The 19,933-nt window shown below is 54.9% G+C and overlaps 2 protein-coding genes across 8 annotated transcripts in view; one reads left to right on the top strand and one right to left on the bottom strand.

The window, feature by feature from the left end:
• Nucleotides 1-6,423, top strand: part of KCNJ9 (potassium inwardly rectifying channel subfamily J member 9) — a 51,383-nt gene extending 44,960 nt beyond the window's left edge. For 5 of the 6 annotated variants that reach the window (XM_072946285.1, XM_072946286.1, XM_072946284.1 and 2 more), the window contains 3 exons: nt 38-945; nt 3,512-3,741; nt 5,967-6,423. In XM_072946285.1, coding sequence (XP_072802386.1) covers nt 38-945; nt 3,512-3,741; nt 5,967-6,188 — 1,360 coding nt within the window. In that variant the 3' untranslated portion in view covers nt 6,189-6,423. Of the gene's footprint in view, nt 1-37; nt 946-3,511; nt 4,037-5,966 lie in introns of those variants that run through there. The other variant, XM_031689172.2, reaches the window with a different exon arrangement.
• IGSF8 (immunoglobulin superfamily member 8) lies at nt 6,394-14,362 on the bottom strand. 2 transcript variants are annotated; one of them, XM_031689167.2, is made up of 7 exons: nt 14,063-14,281; nt 10,575-10,952; nt 9,424-9,885; nt 8,665-9,072; nt 8,041-8,454; nt 7,570-7,700; nt 6,394-6,655 (listed from the first exon to the last, which is right to left on the bottom strand). In XM_031689167.2, exons 1-6 carry the CDS (start codon nt 14,112-14,114, stop codon nt 7,585-7,587), a joined length of 1,830 nt encoding a protein of 609 aa, XP_031545027.2. In that variant the 5' UTR covers nt 14,115-14,281; the 3' UTR covers nt 6,394-6,655; nt 7,570-7,584. The 2 variants fall into 2 exon arrangements, with proteins under 2 accessions (XP_031545027.2, XP_006215703.2); XM_006215641.4 differs by lacking the exon at nt 6,394-6,655 and adding an exon at nt 7,116-7,359 and having other exon boundaries at nt 14,063-14,362.
• Between the last annotated feature and the right edge of the window lie 5,571 nt (nt 14,363-19,933).

Genomic DNA, 19,933 nt, shown 5'->3' with positions numbered 1-19,933 from the left:
TCCCCCGCGAGTCGGTTCATCCGGGCCCACCTTTCAGCCCCTCCAGGCCCCGCGCCGCCGCCGCCCGGGCCGTGACCTCGCCCGCCGCCGCCGCCATGGCGCAGGAGAACGCCGCCTTCTCGCCGGGGCCGGAGGAGCCGCCGCGGCGCCGCGGCCGCCAGCGCTACGTGGAGAAGGACGGCCGCTGCAACGTGCAGCAGGGCAACGTGCGCGAGACGTACCGCTACCTGACCGACCTCTTCACCACGCTGGTGGACCTGCAGTGGCGCCTGAGCCTGCTCTTCTTCGTGCTGGCCTACGCGCTCACCTGGCTCTTCTTCGGCGCCATCTGGTGGCTGATCGCCTACGGCCGCGGCGACCTGGAGCACCTGGAGGACACGGCGTGGACGCCGTGCGTCAACAACCTCAACGGCTTCGTGGCCGCCTTCCTCTTCTCCATCGAGACGGAGACCACCATCGGCTACGGGCACCGCGTCATCACCGACCAGTGCCCCGAGGGCATCGTGCTGCTGCTGCTGCAGGCCATCCTGGGCTCCATGGTGAACGCCTTCATGGTGGGCTGCATGTTCGTCAAGATCTCGCAGCCCAACAAGCGCGCCGCCACGCTCGTCTTCTCCTCACACGCCGTGGTCTCCCTGCGCGACGGACGCCTCTGCCTCATGTTCCGCGTGGGCGACCTGCGCTCGTCGCACATCGTCGAGGCCTCCATCCGCGCCAAGCTCATCCGCTCGCGCCAGACGCTCGAGGGCGAGTTCATCCCGCTGCACCAGACCGACCTCAGCGTGGGCTTCGACACGGGCGACGACCGCCTCTTCCTCGTCTCGCCGCTCGTCATCAGCCACGAGATCGACGCCGCCAGCCCCTTCTGGGAGGCGTCGCGGCGCGCCCTCGAGAGGGACGACTTTGAGATCGTCGTCATCCTCGAGGGCATGGTGGAAGCCACGGGTGCGGGCGGGCAGATGGAGGCGGGGAGCGGGGTGGGAGGGGAATTGGACTTACAGGGTCCAGGGAGGAGGAAGGCAGGCGGGGAGGGATGGAGAGACTGGTGGAGGATGAGAGATTGAGGTGAGATGGGGATCTGGGTTGGGAGGAGTGTGTGAACTGAGTGATCCCGCAGAGAGCGAAGAGAAAGCTTGGAGGAAGTCTCCGAAGTGGCCCTGAGCAGGGGCCCTGGGCTGAGCGATCTGGGCTGCTGGCAATAGGGGAGAGTAATAATCACATCTAACACCCAGTGCTTTCTCTGTCCCCTGCCCGATTCCAAAGCACTTTGCACCTCTGAGTTCATTTACTCTGAACCCCATGAGGAACCCCATGAAGGTAACTTCTTGTTACAGTGCTCATTTTTCAAAGAGGAGATCGCCCCACTGAAAGGTTAAGTTGTCCACAGCCACCCGCTAGATAAGTGGCCGTGTCTGTATTGGACACAGGCGTCTGGCTTCAGTGTTTAGGGTGCAGAGTAGGATGGAGGGGTTGGGTGCAGGATTTTTCTCACTGCTGAGAGATCCAGGTCCCCGGAACTTGATGGTGTAGGTTCTCGATGGCCTGAGTTATTCCTAGGCTGAACCTTAGGGAGAGGTTGCTAGTCTCACTTCTGCCTCAGTTTCCCCATCCGTCGTAAGGCTCAGTTTCCACTGAAAAAGGAAACAGATGATCTGAACATTTCTAGCCCCTTTCCAGAAGAAACTAGCAATGCACCTGTGTTGTCAGAGCCTCCAACTCAGACCTACACAGTGAAAGGTTTGGGAAGGTAGGACAAAACCAGTGCAGGGGCTGCGGATGAATCTTTCAGGATCTAGAAACAGAAGAAAACTGCAAGGGAACCAAAAGCCACCAGGGGGCCCTGAAGCTCCTGCCACTGTTGCCAGAGTGTTGCCCTCTGCTGGCTTCTCCCATATTGGTGCTTTCAAACCGCTATCCTAGCCCCTCACACAAGCCTCTATGTCACCCATCTCTGCCCCAGTGTTCCCACTTCTTCTCCCCCAGCCCCAGTACTCCCCCTAGCTCCTTCTCCTTACCCGACTCAGCCTATTTCCTCTCCTCTCATCTCACCAGTTGGCACTCTTTTACTAAGGCCTGACATAGCCCCTCTCCTTGCCGAGAAGTCCCTGCCAAACCCGCTTCTCCCTTTGTCCCACCAGCCCCTCCTTCTCTTCCTCAAATCTCCTCCCTTCCCCGTGTCCCTTTTGCCTCTTCTTCGCCTCCTCTCCTGGTTATTTCCTGTTCCATCCTTCACCAAAGTAACAAGAACACTAGTGTCCCCAAGCTGGCTCAGGGCAGGACTTTCAGTGCTGAGAGCCAGTCTCTGGTCAGCTAATGTTCCCTCTGCTGGGCCCCCTTGTCCTGAGGTGGACATGAGCTAAGAGGGATATGGGAGACCCCAGGGCAGAAGGAGAATCTCTTGCCCTGGTGGGAAGACAGGACACAGGCCAACGGCAAGAAGGACGGGGGTGGTGAAGGGTGGAGGAGATAGGCGTGAGAGCTTGTCAGATTTTTCTAGAGAGACAAAGCTGGAAAGGATGGTAATATTTTGGGTGAGAGAGTCAGTATCCGAAATGCTTCTGAAAAGCAAGTATAATGAGCCAAAATCCAACAAGATGACATTTAAAAGGAATAAATATAAAGTTCTACATTTAGGCTTTAAAAAAATCACTTATGTAAGCACAGCATGGAAGCGCTCTGGGGGAAAAAGAACTGGGGGTTTTAGTTGGCCACAGGCAATGTTGTACAGCTTCCAAAAATGTTTATGTAATGTAATCTTGGGCTCTGTTAGCTAAAGCATCTCATGGCAAGAAGAGAAAGGTGGTGAGCCCTCTCCTAGGCATGGACCTGGCCACAACTGGAGTATTTATCACACTCGAAGTCCTTAAAGGATCCTCCTTGGTCATTCTGGTTTGCAGTCCAAAGAGTAAAAATTTTGGAATCCAGGTTACATCAGGAATGGTGAAGGGAGACAGGGATGTTCAGCCTGAGGAAGAGAAGGCATGATGGAACCTGAGACTCTGGCTTTCAAATACTTGAAGGGGTGACATATGGCAGGGGAATGAAATCAAGGGAGGCAGGTTTTAGCTCTAGATAAACAACAATTCAACTTTTAGAGCCATCACACAAAGGAGTGGGCTTCTCATGAAGTGGTGAGCTCTCAATCCTGGGAGGTACGAGCTAGATGCCCATTCTTGGGAGGGCTCTGGTGAGGAGCCTGGTATAGAGAGGGAAGTTGGACTGGATAATCCCCAGGGTCAGTTTCAAGGTTAAGTTCTCTGACTGGCATCTCCAGTGGAGAGGAGGGGAGTGTGTGAGCTGCAGATGAGGAAGAGTTGGGGCAAAGGGAGAAGAGGAGGCAGAGCTGGGCAAGCCAACAAGAGTTGGGAAGGAGGAGAAAGTGGGCTGAACCACGGGGGTGGGACCCTTGGGGAGGGGTCAAGAGAGGGGTTCTAGGTATAGGATTGTGGAATGAGGCAGGAGAGGGAAGGCTGGGGGTGGGATCCCCCTTGACCGGTGCCCCTCCCCCCAGGAATGACATGCCAAGCTCGGAGCTCCTACCTGGTGGATGAGGTGCTGTGGGGCCACCGCTTCACGTCTGTGCTGACCCTGGAGGATGGCTTCTACGAGGTGGACTATGCCAGCTTCCACCAGACCTTTGAGGTGCCCACACCCTCGTGCAGCGCCCGGGAGCTGGCTGAGGCCGCCGCCCGCCTTGACGCCCATCTCTACTGGTCTATCCCCAGCCGGTTGGATGAGAAGGTGGAGGAGGAGGGTGCAGGGGAGGGGGCAAGTGAAGGGGCTGGGGCTGACAAAGAGCAGAATGGCTGCCTGCCACCCCCAGAGAGTGAGTCCAAGGTGTGACCAGTTTCCTCCAGACCCCTGTGGTGGGGCCAGACACAGGTATCTCGGGAGCTGGGTATCGGAGGTGGAGGAAGCAGGCAAGGTCCCTGGGGATGCACCAAAGAGAGCCCCCTCAGAATCTCAGGTCTAGGATCCAACATGGAAGGGAGGGATCCTGATTTCAAAAGAATAGAGGGTGAGATGGGTGAACTTACCAGCCTGTCTGTGTTTGACCTTCACATCTGTTCATGGGTCGATGAATGGGCAGGAGGGTGGACCTACGTAGGGTCCGTGGGAAGACGGAAGCAGAGGGAGACAGCAGGTGGATAGGTCAATGGACCAACAGACAGGTGGTGCACTCTGGGCTGCCGCTAACTCACAGAGCATCTCTGTGCAAATTCTAAAAAGGCACTCTTTTCCTCCAGACTGACAACACCTCAAACCAGAGTGTATGGCTTGGGGAGCAGGGTGTAGGCTGGATTTTAGTCCCCACTCACCTTGTCAGCCAGCCGGCCTGTGTGTGGCACACCTGTCTCACTGGACACAGTAGCCAAGCTGACCCAGAGGAGAGAAGGCTGGACAGAGGCGGACAGAGATAAGGCGGGTGCCCTCCCAGCTCCACCCCCACCGCTGCAACAGGCTGATAGGGAGGGCGAAAGGCTGCAGGGGCGGCCCAGCCGTGTGTGCCAGGAAACAGGCCACGTGGGAGATGCCTGAGCTGGGGCCCCAGGAGAGGGAGACTGGGGTGGCTCTTTTCTGACTGTGGAGGGAGATCTCATAAGTACCACTGCAGAGGCAGGAGGGGAGAAAGAAGTTCTGAGGATGAAGAAAGGCCCGGGGAGAGCTGGGACACGGCCCTCAGCAAAGCAGAATTAGTCTTAGGGCACAGTGAGAAGGAGTCACTCAAATGGTTCACTGGGTGCCCACTGAGTACAGAGCACTGACCCGGGCGTATGTCGGGAGGACAGTCAGAGCCCCGATTCCTATCCTCGGAGTGGAGTGAATGTGGGAAAGACAGAAGTACGCCTGCAGCAACTGTTTCAAACTGAGAGTGTGGGCGATCTCTCGGAGCAGGGGGTGGGAGAGTTTGGTCATCCGAAAGCTAGGGATTGAGTCAGACCTAGAGACTGACGGAGCAGGCGGTCATGAACTTGGGTGGGCCTCACAGCCACCGGGAGGGCTTGGAACACAGGTGGCTGGGCCCTGCTGCCAGAGTTTCTGACCCCATAGGTATGGGATGGAGACCAAAACTTTGCATTTCTAACTAGTCACAGGTCGTGCTCACGCTGCTGGAGCAGGGACCATGCTTTGAGATGCCCCGCCCTAAGCAAAGACCTGGAGGTCCTGTCAGGAAGGGGGGCATGCCAGGAGAGGCTGAGGCTCCTTGGGGAGGAGACTGAGATATCATGGGTGGAGAATTGTCGGGGATGGGGGGCAAGGGGACCCTGAAACCCAGGCCGAAGAGTTTAACTCTGGACCCAGGGACTCACCCGTCATTGGAAATAGGGTGTTGACAAGAGGACAAGATGGCGTTTTGGAGACAAGCAGGCAAGACAGCTAGGACGGAGCCGTCGGAAGGCCTTCGGGGGAGCCCCGCGGGGGCTGGGGGGGAGCCGAAACAGGGAGGACATCAGTGGCAAAAGGTGGAATCCCTCATAGGATTTAAGATGCAGGATTAAATGTGGGAGAAAACGTGAGAGAGAAGTGAGGAGTCCGGACATCCGGATGTGGCAGTGGCCTGCTACCTGCCCAGCTAGGACAAGAGCCCCAGAGACATGTTCCCGTGCCACGTGCACTCCTTGCTGGTGTCATCCCAGGCACCAGGACAACCTCCCAGGATGGTAACGGGAGACAAGGGGTGGAGGGAAAGGGGACCTGAGGCTGAGAGAGAAGCGTGCGCACAGGCGGACACGCCCTTCGGCAGCACTGGCCCCGCAGTGACCGTCCCTTGGCCCTGGCTACCCCCACTCCTGTCCTGTAATGAAAGTCTGAGCCTGGTGAGGGGAAGCACCCCAGAGTGCTCCATTCCAGACTGGGAAGCTGGGGTCCTGTGGGACGCTGTGCCTTCTGGAAGCAGGAAAGGGGGCCATGGAGGGAGCCAACACCAGCTTGTGTCCACTCAGAGAGGTCACCCTTTGCCTCAGGTCACAGGGTCACCTGGGTCACCAGCAGTCAAAGATGAGGCCCCTGAACCCTGGCGCTGGCTGTTCTCAAAAGAACAAGTACTAGGGTATGGGATGGAGAGCGATTTTGGTCTAACTTGGTGGAACGGCTCGAGTCTGCGCAGGAAGGAGTGGGCTGTTGGTATCTACACACGCTCACATGGTAGTGAACCCACCGCAAGCGAGCCCGATGAGAGGAGCTGAGGCTGGATGGAAGGCACTGAGACCCCGCCACACCTCTCCTCGCCACTTGGCCACCGCTCAGGGCACCCCTGTGTACAGTGCAAGGAGTCCGGAGACCTGGTTCTCGTCCTGACGCTATCACTAGTCAGTTCCATGACTCTGGGCAAGTCACATCACTTCGCTGGGTCTGTTTCCCCATCTGTAAAAACAACGCTTAGGAAACCAGTGATGCTCAATAAATGTTTAAATAACTGAATTGAAAGAGGTAGACTGGGCATCTCTTAAGGTGCAGCACAGCTGAGAATTCTAGGATCAGAGAGTCCTAAAGCAAAGACAAATGCAGGGAGCCCCGGGGACATGGCGGGGCAGGGTGAGGCAGGGCTGTAGGGGCGGGCACGTGCAGGGGCTCTGTGGACGCCCGGGCCCTCTTCTGACGGCTGTCATCTGTGCCACTCAGGCGGCTGTGTTCTGGGACTTCCATTCTGCTGCTGTCAGACAGAATAATGAAGATCAGGAGGAAAAAGCCTGAGGCCCCAAGGCCTGGTGGGAGGAGTCAGGTCCAAGGTTAGCCAGACGGGGAGAAAGAGACTAGGGAGTAGTGCGGGAGCTCAGAAAAGGGCACTGGGGGCCTGGAAACCCCTTCTATGCAGCAGGAAGGCATCTGGGAGCAGAGGCTGTGCTCAGCTGGAACTCACCCCCTCTTTCTCTGCTCCCCTCCCCAAGTAGGTCCCAACAGGAATTGGCTCAGCACTGACAGCTCAGACAGCAGATGGGACCCAGGTGTCCCCTCCTAGGGTGGGTGGCACGGCCCACGAAGGCCAGATGGTGTTTGTGGTGGGAAGAGAGGCCTGGGTCGTCCAGAATAGGTTGTCAGCCCCCAGCAACCTCTCTGCCACACATCCCAGCCTCTTACAGCCTCATGGCAGGGAAGACACAGCCAGCCGTGAATTTTATAAAATAAGTTTATTCACATTTTAGAAAAACTAATTCTAGGCTAGGGAATGGCCTCCCTCTGGGCTGGGTATGAGATCCTGAACAGAAGGCCAGAGGGAGGGGTTTGGGAAGGAAAGAGTGGCCAGGTCCCCCACTGTGGGTGGGAGTAGATCAAATAAATTAAAGGAAGGGCAGGCAGAGGGAGAGGGTCTCCAGGCACCAGAGGAGGGCTTGCGGCTGGGCTGGGAGAAAGTCACACCTGCAAGAACCGGAGAGTGCGTGGAGCAAGCTAAGAAGAGAGCCCTGAGTGTGACTCCCTCCTGGCCCTCTCCCGCCTGCCCCGCCCACCCGGTTACAGGGTCCTGCAGAGCCCAGAGGGGCTGCTCCTTCTCCAGGTGGGGCAGGGGAAGAGCCGCTCATCTCAGGACTTGAGAAGACAGGGCTGGGGTTGCAAGTTTTTGCCCCTCACCTGGGGAGCAAGGGATCACCGTTTCTGCAGCCTCTTCATGAAGCAGCAGGTGATGGTGCCGAGGATGGTGGCGCCGATGACTACAGCCACCCCTGCACCCACCAGCAGGGGCACAAACAGGGTGTCCAGGGCTAGGCAAGAGATGATGGCTGTGTTCAACCTGGGGTGTTCACCCACGGTCCTACCTGCATGCCAGCACCTTCTCTCTCAAGCTGTCCCCACCACCTCCTCCCATTCACACACAGCCTTCCCCTGCCCACTCCCTGCCTTCTCTGCACTCCCCCACCACGAGGACCCTGGGGGAGCCGGCCGGCCCTGAGGGGCTGAAAGCTGGACTTTCGAGACTCTTCAGGTGAAGTGACTTGGAGAAGAAAGAGGGACCGGTAGCAGGAGGGCCCAATGGAGGGGAAGAGCAAGTGCATGGGCCTGGAGCGGGGCGTAAGCAAGGAGGGGAGGGTGGGAGTCACTCACCGTGCGTGTAGGGGTAGACGGTGACAGGCCCTGAGCGGGCGCTGCCCGCCTGGTACCAGCTGTAGTCAGCATGCTGCACCCAGGCGCTGGGGGCACAGTGGTATACGCCTTTGTCCTCGGGCCCCAAGCCGTGGAGTCTCAGCCGATGGCTTCGGGGCCCCACCAGCTCCACGCTGACAGGGCCTCCTCCAGGCCGGACCCCCAGCTCTGCCACACCGTCCTGGCCCACGCCACCCACCAGCTGGGCAGGGCCAGAGCTCAGCTCTCCCTCCTCTGGCCGCTCCACCCACCAGCTGGCAGCCAGCCGCAGCCCTGGGGGGCCGCCCCGCACAGAGATGTTGCAGAGCAGGGAGGCCGTCTCCCCACGGTACACTGCGCCTCCTGCTAGCCAGGCCACAGCCTCTAGCACCACACCTGCCGAACAAAGGACAAGGGGTCAGAAGGTGAAGGGACAGAGGATGTAGGGTTAGGACCACTGTCCAAGCAACACCCAGAAGTTCAAGGTATTTCCACAATCTTAGAAGAGGAATGTAAGACTGAGGCATGGAGGCAGCTGATGGAGAGGGAGAGAGGCATAGAAACAGAGGGGAAGGTTCTGTCTAGGGCCCAACTCACCCTCCTTACCTTCTTCCCGCACGTGCACAGGGAGGGGCCGGGAGCGGGCACTGGCTGCTTCACGAAGCCGGGCCCCAGACCCGCGGACATAGGCCTTGGCGAGGCAGCGGTAGGTACCCGCATCCCCAGGCCGGGCGGCCTCCAGCCGTAGCCGGTAGGTTCTGGAAGCCACCTTCTCCATGGCAATGTGCCGGCCCTCGTAGCCAGGGCCCAGGCTGCCCACACCCTCTGTGTCCAGCTGGGCGACCAGACGGCCAGGCCCAGGTGCTCCTGCAGGTGCCATCTCCCAGCCCACGGAGTACGCAGCATGACGGCCTGGTGGGGGCAGGGCCCCTGACACATTGCACAGAAGCTCCAAGGGCTCCCCTGGGCCAATCCGGCGCTCACCAGGCCCCACTGTCACTGCGAGCTGGCTAGCTGAAACACAGGAGGGGAAGGGGGTGTCATGGAGGCAGGAGAGGGCACAGAACACCCAACACCTCAAACACAGCTCCTTCTGGACAGCAGCAACTTCAAGGCCCTCCCACTCAGGGGCCTGCAGCTCTCACCCCTCAGCCTCGGCCCTCCTGTCTCCACACCCAGTTTCTGAGCAAAGAAAACCCACCATGTGTTCGGGTGCTCATGGGAAGCGATGCTAATGGAACTGCTCGGTCTAGGGAAGGTGGGCTCCCTGGAGTCAGATGATGGCCATCTAGTGGCCCTGGTAGTCAGGGTGCCCACTGAGGTACCATGGCTCCCAGCTGGCACCATGGGACCTGTAGCACTCACACAGCGTCTGCACGTCCACCTGGGCCAGGACAGCCCTCTTCTCTGCAATCTGAGCCCAGCTGCCATCAGGATCCTGAATCCACTCGGCGGCAGTGCAATGGTAGGTGCCCGCATCCTCCGCCTGGGCTCCCCCCACCACCATGCGGTACCGCTCAGTCCCCTCCTTGCCCAGCCGCAGCTCCCCCGCAGCCAGCCGCTCAGCATATGGAGCTCCGGCCTCCACAGCCAGGTCGGGCCGGAGTCCCACCACCTCCTGCAGAGTCGCTCGCCCCACTGGCACCTCGGGCACAGCTCGCCCGAAGGACACAGCCAGGTGTGTGTGCTTCTGCGTGCTCGTTCGAGCCAGGCAGCCCAGGGCCAGCTCTTGTCCCTCGTGCACCATCAGGCGAGGGGGTGAAGTTGAGGCCTGGCGGCCTCGGGGCCCTGGTGGGGTAGCAGATACCTGCAGCATATCTGGAAGAACTGGAGAGAACAGCTGAAGTGAAGGAGGGCTGGGAGCTGTTGGCCCTTGTTACTGCTCCCTACCTACAACCTAATTCCCTGAAAGACTGTGAGCTGGAAGGCAGAGACTTCGTGTTGTATTATTTCTTCTGTAACCCAGTGGTGCCAAGCACAAGGCTGGGCACACAACAGGCACTCAATAAATACTTGCTGAATTTCATAGAACAGCCCATCGCCTACTCACCCTTATGTTTCAGACTGACCCCTGTTTGAAATACTCAGAAAAGTGGCTCTGTCTTCTTTCTCGGAAGACAAAGAAACTTAAGAGAGCAAGAATGTCACATGTTCTCACTCCTTCTGCCCGGCCTCTACTTTCTTCCCCTTCTCCCCCAGATCTGGATCCTGGGATCTCCAGGAATGGAGTCTCTTCACCCTATCAGGCTTCCCCACTATAACAGGGAATAAAAAGGGGGCTGGACGGCTTAAGGCCATTTCCCCCTCTCCCAGAAGGAAGCTTGATGGAACAAGAAGAGCAATGGCCTGGAGTGTGGAGATCTGGGTTAGAGTCCCAGACCAGCTGCTAACTTGCTGGGTGACCCCCTGAAAGTCAGTTAACTTGGTTGGGCCTCAGGTTCCTTGTAGGTCCCTCCTGGCCCTGATTTTCTGCCTCTGGGAGGGTGTGGCCCCACCCGCATCCCAGGGCCCAGTACCTCTCAGTTCCACTTTGCCGCTGTAGCTGCCCAGGTAGCGGGCATCAGTGGAGGGTGTGTAGCACTCGTAAATGCCAGCATCCTGGGCCTGCAGGCGGGCAATCTTGAGCACCACGGCATCACCCTGCAGACGCTGCACCTGCACCTCACCAGCTGCCACTCGGGGCCCGAAGACAGCGTAGGAGAACCGGGGGTCCCTGGTACTGACAATGCCCAGAGCAGCCTCTGGGGCCTCGGGCCTGTACAGGAACCACTCAAAGTCCTGCTGGGCGGGACCCTCGTAGCCACTGACGTTGCAGGAGATGGAGATGGCTGTGCCAGCCACACGGTACAGGGGCCCCTCAGGGACCAGCACCTCCCGGGCGCAGCAGCCGACTCCTATAGGGATAGACAGGAGAAGTTAGGGATGCCTGCGCTCCCACTGCATCCCCCTGCCACCCACATACTTGTCCCTGCTTATGAAGGGAAAGGAAACCTGAGAAAAGTTGGTATACAGCTTGGACCTTGCTCTGACCTGAGAACAGGGTATGGGTGCTGGGAGGTAAGACATCTGGGTCTCAAGGAGGTGGTGGTATAGAGCCAGGTTTGCCTCAGAACCCAGAAACATCCCGTTACTGGCAGGCCAGAAGCAGAGCGCGTAAGGGCTTTCAGGAGTGTATCTGCTTCCTGATTTAACCTGTCCTTGATTCCAGCCCTACCTTGATTCCCTCCCGCTATTTCCCCCATGTCTGGGGGGCGTGGTCAGTGGAGCCTTCTAGCTAAAGGATCCTGAGACTACATGTCTCCCTCCTTTGTTTGAAGGGAACTGGCAAAATCTTGCTCAGAAGGGCTGGTTGGCTCAGCTGTATCACCTGGGCCAGGGGACTCCAGACAATGGAGCCAGTGGCCCGAGCAGGACAGGGCACAGACTCAGCCCGTTCTCACCACACGATCCCTCCTCCCTCCAGCTGTGCCATGAGCTCACTGCTTCTCCACAGCACAGGGCTGCCGAGGCAGCTGGGGCTCATGGGGCAAGAACCAGCCTCTGCCTTGGCTTCTGGGGGCAGAAGATCCTCTCCCCAACCAGTGCCTGCCAATCTTCCCGGGCAGACCCAGCTGACACACAGTCCTCCCCCCAACCCCATCCCACCCCACCCCACCCCACAGCTCCCTAACAAGAGCCTTCATTTGCATTTGATGTGCATTCATTTACTTTGGTAAGGAGGCAATAAACCCCCAGCTGCCCCTTCCCATCTTTCTCTCCTTAGAGAGGCCAAAACTCTCTCCTTCACCCCACCTCCAACCCCAGGCCCTACCCTGCCCTCACAGTTACTCCTGGTGGCCTTGGAGGACTCAGCTTCTCCCTCCCTTCCTTCCAATCTTCCATAGCCCCGGATCACAGAACCCCAGAATGTCAGGAGGCTAACCCAGCCCTCTGCCTCCATCTTACAGATGACGAAGGTTAGGCACGAGAAGTATAATGACCACGTTCCTACTGTCTCTGGCTGGCTTCCACATGCCCCTGCAGAGGGGCAAAGCCAGAGAGGAAGACAGGGAATCCAAGGAGAGGCCTGAGGACATTGACCTCACCAACCAGAATGTCACTCCCAGGGGCATACCCACAACCTTTCTGCAGGGGCTGGCGGAAAACACCTAGTCTGTAGTCAAACTCTGTTCTCCAGCTCCTCCAGAAGCACCCCCACCCCCTTAACTTTCCACTCTTGACCCCTTCTTCCTGTGGCTGAATCACGAGAGAACTTGTGGTTGCTTGATTAGAGCACAGGCTGAGAGTCAGGAGGTTTGGGACCAGCCCCAGCCCCAGCCCCAGCCCCAGCTGTATGGTTGGGCCAGTCCCTTCCACTCCCAAGCCTCAGTTTCTACACTGGAGGAGAGCTAAGAGCTTCCACTCTGACAGTGAGTGAGCCTGTGACTCAGGAGGGTCCTGCCCGAGGGCATTTCATAATCAGAGTGATGACAAAGACAGGCGAGCTGACATCTTCCCTGGCCTCTGGGCCTACTGCTCTGCAGGGCCCCCTCCCATCTTCCTGGCTCCACAACTGCTGATGTTTGGAGATCCCCATGGGAAAGTCACCCCCACTGCCTTAGGAAACCAGCTGCCAGGCAGCTCTCTCTCCTCTGTGTTAGCAGAGAGGAAAACGAAAGCAAAGAGACCTGCTTTGGAGTCAGATGGGTGTGGATTCAAATTTTAGCCTCAACACTCACTAGATGTATTCTCTGGGGCAAGTTATGTTCAAAATGAAATGAAAATGAAATCTCATTTCAAAATGAAAGCGGGCACTCAGATCTCGGCAGGTTCTTCTGTCTCCCCACACCACACTTCCCCTGGGCTCTTCTCTGCTCCACGCTGCCCACTGGGGAAAAGTCGCCAAGCACTAGGCAACCAGGCCCCACAGCTCCTGCCTCTGTATATCCTCCTGCCTCTCACCCAGGCCCCAAGGAGTCAGCTCATTCTCGTCCCACAGGGCCAGGGACTATGCAACCCGGGGAGGCTGCTTGGTGCTGCGATGGAGCTGGTCTAGAAACGGGCGGCTGGGGCTACGTCAGCCTCTGCCTTAACTATGGCAGCTCCAAATCCTGACGCCAAAGCCACCCCACCCCCCATTCCTCACTCTGTGCTCTTGTTTCAAGGGTTACAGTCTGGATGCCATATTCCTCCCCAGACCACTGTCCCCAGGAAGCCCTCCAGTTCAGGCCAAAACCACTTCCACTGTCACTGCCTTCATGCATCCATGCAGCCCAGAACACCCCACCATGAACACCCACCACAACAGACACAGGGTGCTTGGAGATCTCAGCATCAGTCTCCATGGAGCCCGGTTTCTCCCATGACAGGGAAGCTGGGACCAAGGGGGTGTGACAACCAGCGGGAGGCTACAGAGCCAAGTGCCATCTGGGAGAGGGAAGTGGGGCAAAGGGAGACCTGACCCAGGGTGGAGACGGAACTGCCCTCTACTTCAGATGATGAAGTTGGGGGATGGGGTGCAACTAGAGGAGACTTACTCCAAAGATCGTGGGCAGAACCGGCCCCTGGGCCTCCAGCCAACTCGGGCAATTACGAAGATGGGTAGGCACTGCCCACGCAGGGCTAGCACCCAAGGCTGGGCCTGAAGCTGAGTCTGAGGCAGGGAGGAGTCGCAACATTTGGGCCCAGCGACCCCAGGACCTGAGTATGCCAGCTGAGAAGTGGCGCCTGGGCCCCGGAGGCCTGGCGGTTCCTGGGGGTGGCACCTCAGTGGGTCCTCACTGCGTCCCAGCCGGGGGCCTAGAGCCAGGGAGTCTTCACCATCAACAACAACCCTCCCCCAAGACTCGCCTGGCGGGCGGCCACAGGGGGCAGCTGGGAGCCAGCCCGTGGAGACTGGAGGCAGGCCCTGACGGAGAAGCGGGTGCAAGGGGCTCCAAAATGCTGGGGAAGCGGGCAGGGCTGGGCGCCAGGTGTCAGGCACCTGCCGGGCGGCGCTGGGAGCCGGGACAGGGGCCGGGCTTACCCAGCATTAGCAGCAGCAGCAGCGGCGGCGGCTTGGGACCGAGGGCGCCCATCCTGCGCAGTCGGCTCTGGAGAGAATCTGAGGGGCGGCGCGGGCTCTGGGCGGCCGGGGGCTCGGGGGGCGCATGCCCGGGTCGGGGGCACGAAGCGGAGCAGCGAGGCGTGGGTGCGCGGAGTGGAGCTGAGCGGAGCGGGAGCTGCCAAGTCCCCTCCCTCCTCCCTCCTCCCTCCTCCCTCCTCCCCCCGCCCCGCCTCGCCTCCTCCTACTGCTTTCCCTCCCGCCTCAGCGATTCGGAAGACCGTTCCCGCCCTGCCCTGCCCAGGCCCCGCCCCGGCCCTCGGCTCCTGCCCCAGCCCAGCCCCGCCCCGGTCCCTAACCTCGCCCCGACCCCTCCCGACTGCGGCCTGGCTCCTGTCCCCGGCTCCGCCCACCCCTGTTCCAAGCTCCGCCCTGACCCCGACCAAAGCCCACCCACCTCGATCCTGGCCAGCAGGCTGCTCCTGGGCGTGGCCAAATCCCCACCAGCTCCGCAGAGTGTGCCAGTACCCTGCACCTTCGGACTTTCCCTGATAGTTGGGTGCAGGGGCTCTGGGGTCAGCGAGGTGACTGTGGCTACGAACTTAGAACCTAGGTGTTTGCTCTGGGCCTCTGGGCCTAGCCACAAACCCTGCAGAAGTGGGGAAGGGCAGGACCTAGGAGTTATGGAACTACGAGGATCTAGGCTGAAGGACGCTTCAGGGCTGCGCAAGGTTACTAGAGACCTGTTTGCCACCGCCTCGGGGTAGTACCAGAAGTGAGTGAGAAGCTTAGGCCGCCTGGGTACCGTCATTTCCTGGTTGGTGATCCTGGTCAAGTTGCTTAACCTCCTCCAACCTGTTTTCTCGTTGGCAAATAGAGGTGGATGACACCCACACCAAAGGGTTTTTGTGACCTTAATTGAGATAACTTACAGAAGGTGCATGGCACAAGATAACGCTAAATAGGAGATGGGGGGCAGTGGGGAGGCGGTTTTGAATTATTTAAACTACTTGCTAAGGGGTTTAATTCAGATCTAAGGAGAGAGTGAGCCTGGGGTTTAGGTGCTGAAGTCCCTAGTTCCAGTGAGGAGAAATGGACAACACTCTGCACTGGGAGGTGTGAGGCCTGCCCTGGAAGTGGGAGAATGGAAAAGGCATCTTTCCTAGGCTCTGTCTCTTCCTTAACTAAGGAGAAGATGGGGAGTGAGGACGGGCAGGAAGAGTGGCCAGAACCGGGAAAGGGACAGCCAGGCTGCAAAGCTAAGGCTGTCATGGTGGCCATCCATGGAGGGGACCCAAAGATCATCTAGCACCTTCACCCTCAAACTGCCATCTGTCCTCTCTCATCCCCCAAAACCCCCAACCCACTCACTCCTCACTCCTTTTCACAGAAGAAGAAATGGAGGCCCAGAGAGGGGAAGTGGCACAGGCCAGACCAGATCTTCCTTGACTCTCTCTTCCCAGAGCCTGGCACAGTGCCTAGATCAGAGGAGGTGCTCAGCAGAGGCCACATTCAGGAACCCTGGACAGACTGGAGAAATTCTGAGGTGGAATTCTGGGGACCCTTTAGAGAATCAGAGATACAGCCCAATACTTCCAAGACTGGCTCAGGAACAGGGCAGCAAGATGCATTTTCCCTCCTACTTTGTTGTATCCACAGCCTGATTTCTCCAGATTCATTTCACCTAAATCCATCCACAGGTCAGACTGAGCTATGTGAAAACTGAAAGGTATAGGGAAGCTTTTGGAAGAAAGCCACTCTCCCTTTATTTGGAAGTAGAGTGGACATAATGCCTTCCTGATGCTTGAGAGATGAGAGATGTTGCCAATCATCATCATAGATGCCATTTATCAGACATGTTGATCTTAAAAATAAAATAACAAGGTCTTTTTTTAAACTTTTTTTATTGAGTTATAGTCATTTTACAATGTTGTGTCAAATTCTAGCGTAGAGCACAATTTTTCAGTTATACATGAACATACAGATATTCATTGCCACATTTTTTTTTTGCTGTGAGCTACCACAAGATCTTGTATATATTTCCCTGTGCTATACAGTATAATCTTGTTTATCTGTTCTACATTTTGAAATCTCAGTCTGTCCCTTCCCACCCCCCACCTCCTTGGCAACCACAGGTTTGTACTCTATATCTATGAGTCTGTTTCCGTTTTGTATTTATGTTTGTGTGGTTTTTTTTTTTTTTTTAGATTCCACATATGAGTGATCTCATATGGTATTTTTCTTTCTCTTTCTGGCTTACTTCACTTAGAATGCCATTCTCCAGGAACAACAATATTGCTGCAAATGGCATTATGTTGTTGGTTTTTATGGCTGAAGAGTATTCCATTGTATAAATATACACATCTTCTTTATCCAGTCAACTGTTGTTGGACATTTAGGCTGTTTCCATGTCTTGGCTATTGTAAATAGTGATGCTATGAACATTGGGGTGCAGGTGTCATAAAATAACAAGATCTTAAGCTAGCCAAAATGAGTTTACTTGGGAACAGCAGAGGAATTACAATTCAAGAGAAGCAAACTATGGTGAACCATAGGCAAGTCAGAGCAGACAAAAAAGTCAGCTTTTATTACATTTTAGAGGAAACAGGGAAGGGCTGTGGCAGTTTTCTTTTTAGTGGTGAGCAGCTTGTTGCTGAGTCAGAAGGAAACCTTTCTTCTTGCTGAGATCTGTAAGCTGTGGTGAGTGATATGCTCATGAGAGCCCTCCCTTCATGGCTTCCTTACTCCATTTTGATTTAGATTTCTTTTGTTCTTGTTCACATTTCCCCCTTTAGATCAAAAACCTTTCCTTGAAAACATCACTGATCAAGAGTCAGGTTACCTAATTTCAGTGGAATTACGTTTTGTCCTTGCTGCCAGGATGGACCTTTCCTGGATATCATGTTCCATATCGGAGGGAAAATGATAGTGAAACCATTTGAGGACATATTTGAGTGACAAGGAAAATGGAAAGGAGAAACTCTTAAGCATTGTCACTCTTAAGATTATTTCAAAGTGTTGAGTCAACAGTCTGTTTGGTGTATCAATTCTGCAAAAATTGGACAGGCAACAGGTGCAATTTTTAAAAATTTTACAAAGCAGGATTAAAACTAATATGACAAATTCAGTTTGTATTGTGGTTCTAAATCATAACCCTAGATCTGAGGGTAGCTAACTGAACAAATAGCCAAGTGCGTTTATTCCCTGATCTTGTGTAATTGAGTTTCTATTCCTCCAGAGGCATTTATCCATGTGCAACAGGTGGCATTTGTGAATGCCTCCTTGTTCAGAATCAAGAGTATTGATTGTCTCCGACTGCTTTAGCCATGGGGTCAAGTGGCCATTGCTGGGCTGCAGAATTGGATAGCTCTCCTAATGTTAGGGAGATATTTATGATCATATGCTCATTGGCACTTACTCTGACCCAAAGGGGAAAGGCTCTCGCCACGATGGCAAGCCTGGAGTCACGTATGCCTCAGGTAGTTCCTTTTAAGATGTTTAGGAAGGTTTAATGGGGAAGATCAATGGGAGGCTTCAGATTTATTATAGATATTAATGAGGATGGTTAAATATCCTAGTAGACATTAACCTCTCATTCACCAGCTGTCCATACATTCATAGGCCCATTGAGAGTTCCACTTGCCATAAACAAGGCTAAAACCAGGTAGTGCACTTAACACTATTATTGATAATGCCGTTAACTGGAATTGGTCAGTCAATCCTTTTGAGCCAAGAGTCAGTGGTGTTTGGGGAATATTTAGAGAGAAACCATACTGTTCTGTGGACTTCTCCTCTGAAGGCTGCAAAGAGGGGGGTAATTTTGTTATAGTATGCAGACTTAAGGTAATACTAGAGGGTCACCACTGTCATGAACATATCAGGGTTTCTGGTGACAAATCCAACAATCAGAGAGGTTCTTCCCTTTGGCAGTGGATTGGGAAATATGGATAAGAGCATTGTCTTTGTAATAAAGAAAGGGAGAAGATACGGCAAGAAGTAATAGTGGGGAAAAGATATACAGGCTTGGTCTAGTCATCTTGGAAAAGCTATTCCTTCAGCTGTTGTCTGCTTCAATTCTTGGATATCTTTACTTTTAGGTCACCAGTTGGAGTGCAGGTCCAATCAGGGTTTGGTTCTGTCTACAGATGTGACACATGGATCCAAGGATAGAATGGGAAACTTATTCCTTGGAGTTTAGTGGCACAAGGCTTGGTTGACAGCACCTAATACTGGACTTTCCAATGGGGTTGAAGGGAGTCTTTCTGGGGATGTCGTTTCCAATAGGTGAAATCTCCAGGTTGTAAGGTGTGATGCTTGAGGTCTTCATGTCCTGGGAGCATGCCATGGAAAGACTATTCTAATATATGGTTAAGTATAGTTTGTGGATTCTGAAGGAAGTGGCTGTAAGGTTCAGAAGGACCAATGGCAATGCTTTTGGTCAGGGTATTTGAAGGGTCTCTACACACTTTGCCTATTGGATTTTGACGATGCCATTTTTATATTCAACTAGTCCTGAAGACTGAGGATGATAAGTGAAGTGAAAATGTTGTAGAACTGGCCAAATAGCACAGACTTCTTACAGCACTTGACCAGTATAGTGGGTTTCCCTACCTCTAATTGGGGGGGGGGGTGAAGAGTCCCTTAGGTAGGGTGATCTTTTCCAATGGTATCTTAGCCACAGAGGAGGCAGTAGCCTGTCTACATGAAAAAGCTTCAGTCCAATTAAAAAAAAATGTAAATCATTACCAAGACTTATTTATGCCCATGAGATGGGGGTAGCTGTACAAAATCCATTTGCCAAAACTCAAATGGTCCATCAGGCAATTTAAAGTGCTCAGGAGCAGTAAGGACAGCTTTTCCTGGATTCTATTTAGGAATAAAGATCAACCCTGGATCCAACATCTTATGTAATCCTGCATAATATTGGTCTGATATCATCTGAGACTTCATTACTTGGAAAAGCAACATTAAAGCCTGCACACTGGTGTTAAAATTCACAATATGCAACACCTTGAACAGCATGTCAACCTGCTCTCTCACTTTGTCATCACCAGTCTGGTCATAAGGGTATGTCCTGTTCACTCCTGTTAAAAGAGCCTTGGCATTTTTGATTCAATGTATTTTTCTTGACTTGTTGAGGTTTATTGAGGGACCTCTGTCATTTGAATCATTTTAGTGCTCTGAGGCAGGAGTTGTTCAATAGTAGCTCCAGTAGAAACTTATTCCCAATCTGGAGGAGGGTTGAGGGAAGCCTCTGTGGTTACTCGAGTCCCATCACTGGGGAGTGGGAGGACATTGGAAAAACTGGTTGGGTGACTGAAGACTCCTGGAGCATTTAGTTTATAGCGATCTTTTCTCCAATGTCCTGGCTTCTTATAATAATGACAGACTGGGAGGATTTTGCTTAAAGGCCTCCATCTGTTGAAGCTAGAGATTAAGGAGTTTAGCGATCATTTATGGTGCAGGCTAATTGGTTTGCCAAATTAACTAAGTCTGGAATGGGCAGTTTCCCATTCTATTCTGGTTCTCAACCAAGAGAGAAAGGTTTAGCCTACTGATGAACACAGAGTTGAAGGCCACCCGACTGGATATCCAGAGGGAGACCAGGAATCTCAGAAACAATTTGGAGTTGACTGTAATAGTCTTGCACAAGGTTCAGTGGGTTTCCGAGTGACAGCCTGAATCTTACTCTGGTCAGCAGGTTTGGGGATTGCTGGGTGACGTCACTTAGAGATATCTGAGACTGATTCTATAGCAAGGCAGGGGGTAGGTCTCTCATTTGCAGTTCTAGAGATTTTCCAGGATTATCCCAATTATCTGTTTTCATTTAGCTTAGTCTTTGCCAACCAGCAC

This window comes from Vicugna pacos, chromosome 21 (genome assembly GCF_048564905.1).
Source record: "Vicugna pacos chromosome 21, VicPac4, whole genome shotgun sequence".
NCBI lineage: Eukaryota > Metazoa > Chordata > Mammalia > Artiodactyla > Camelidae > Vicugna > Vicugna pacos.
Note: the sequence above shows the minus strand (reverse complement) of the source record. Positions and strands in the feature narration are given on the sequence as shown.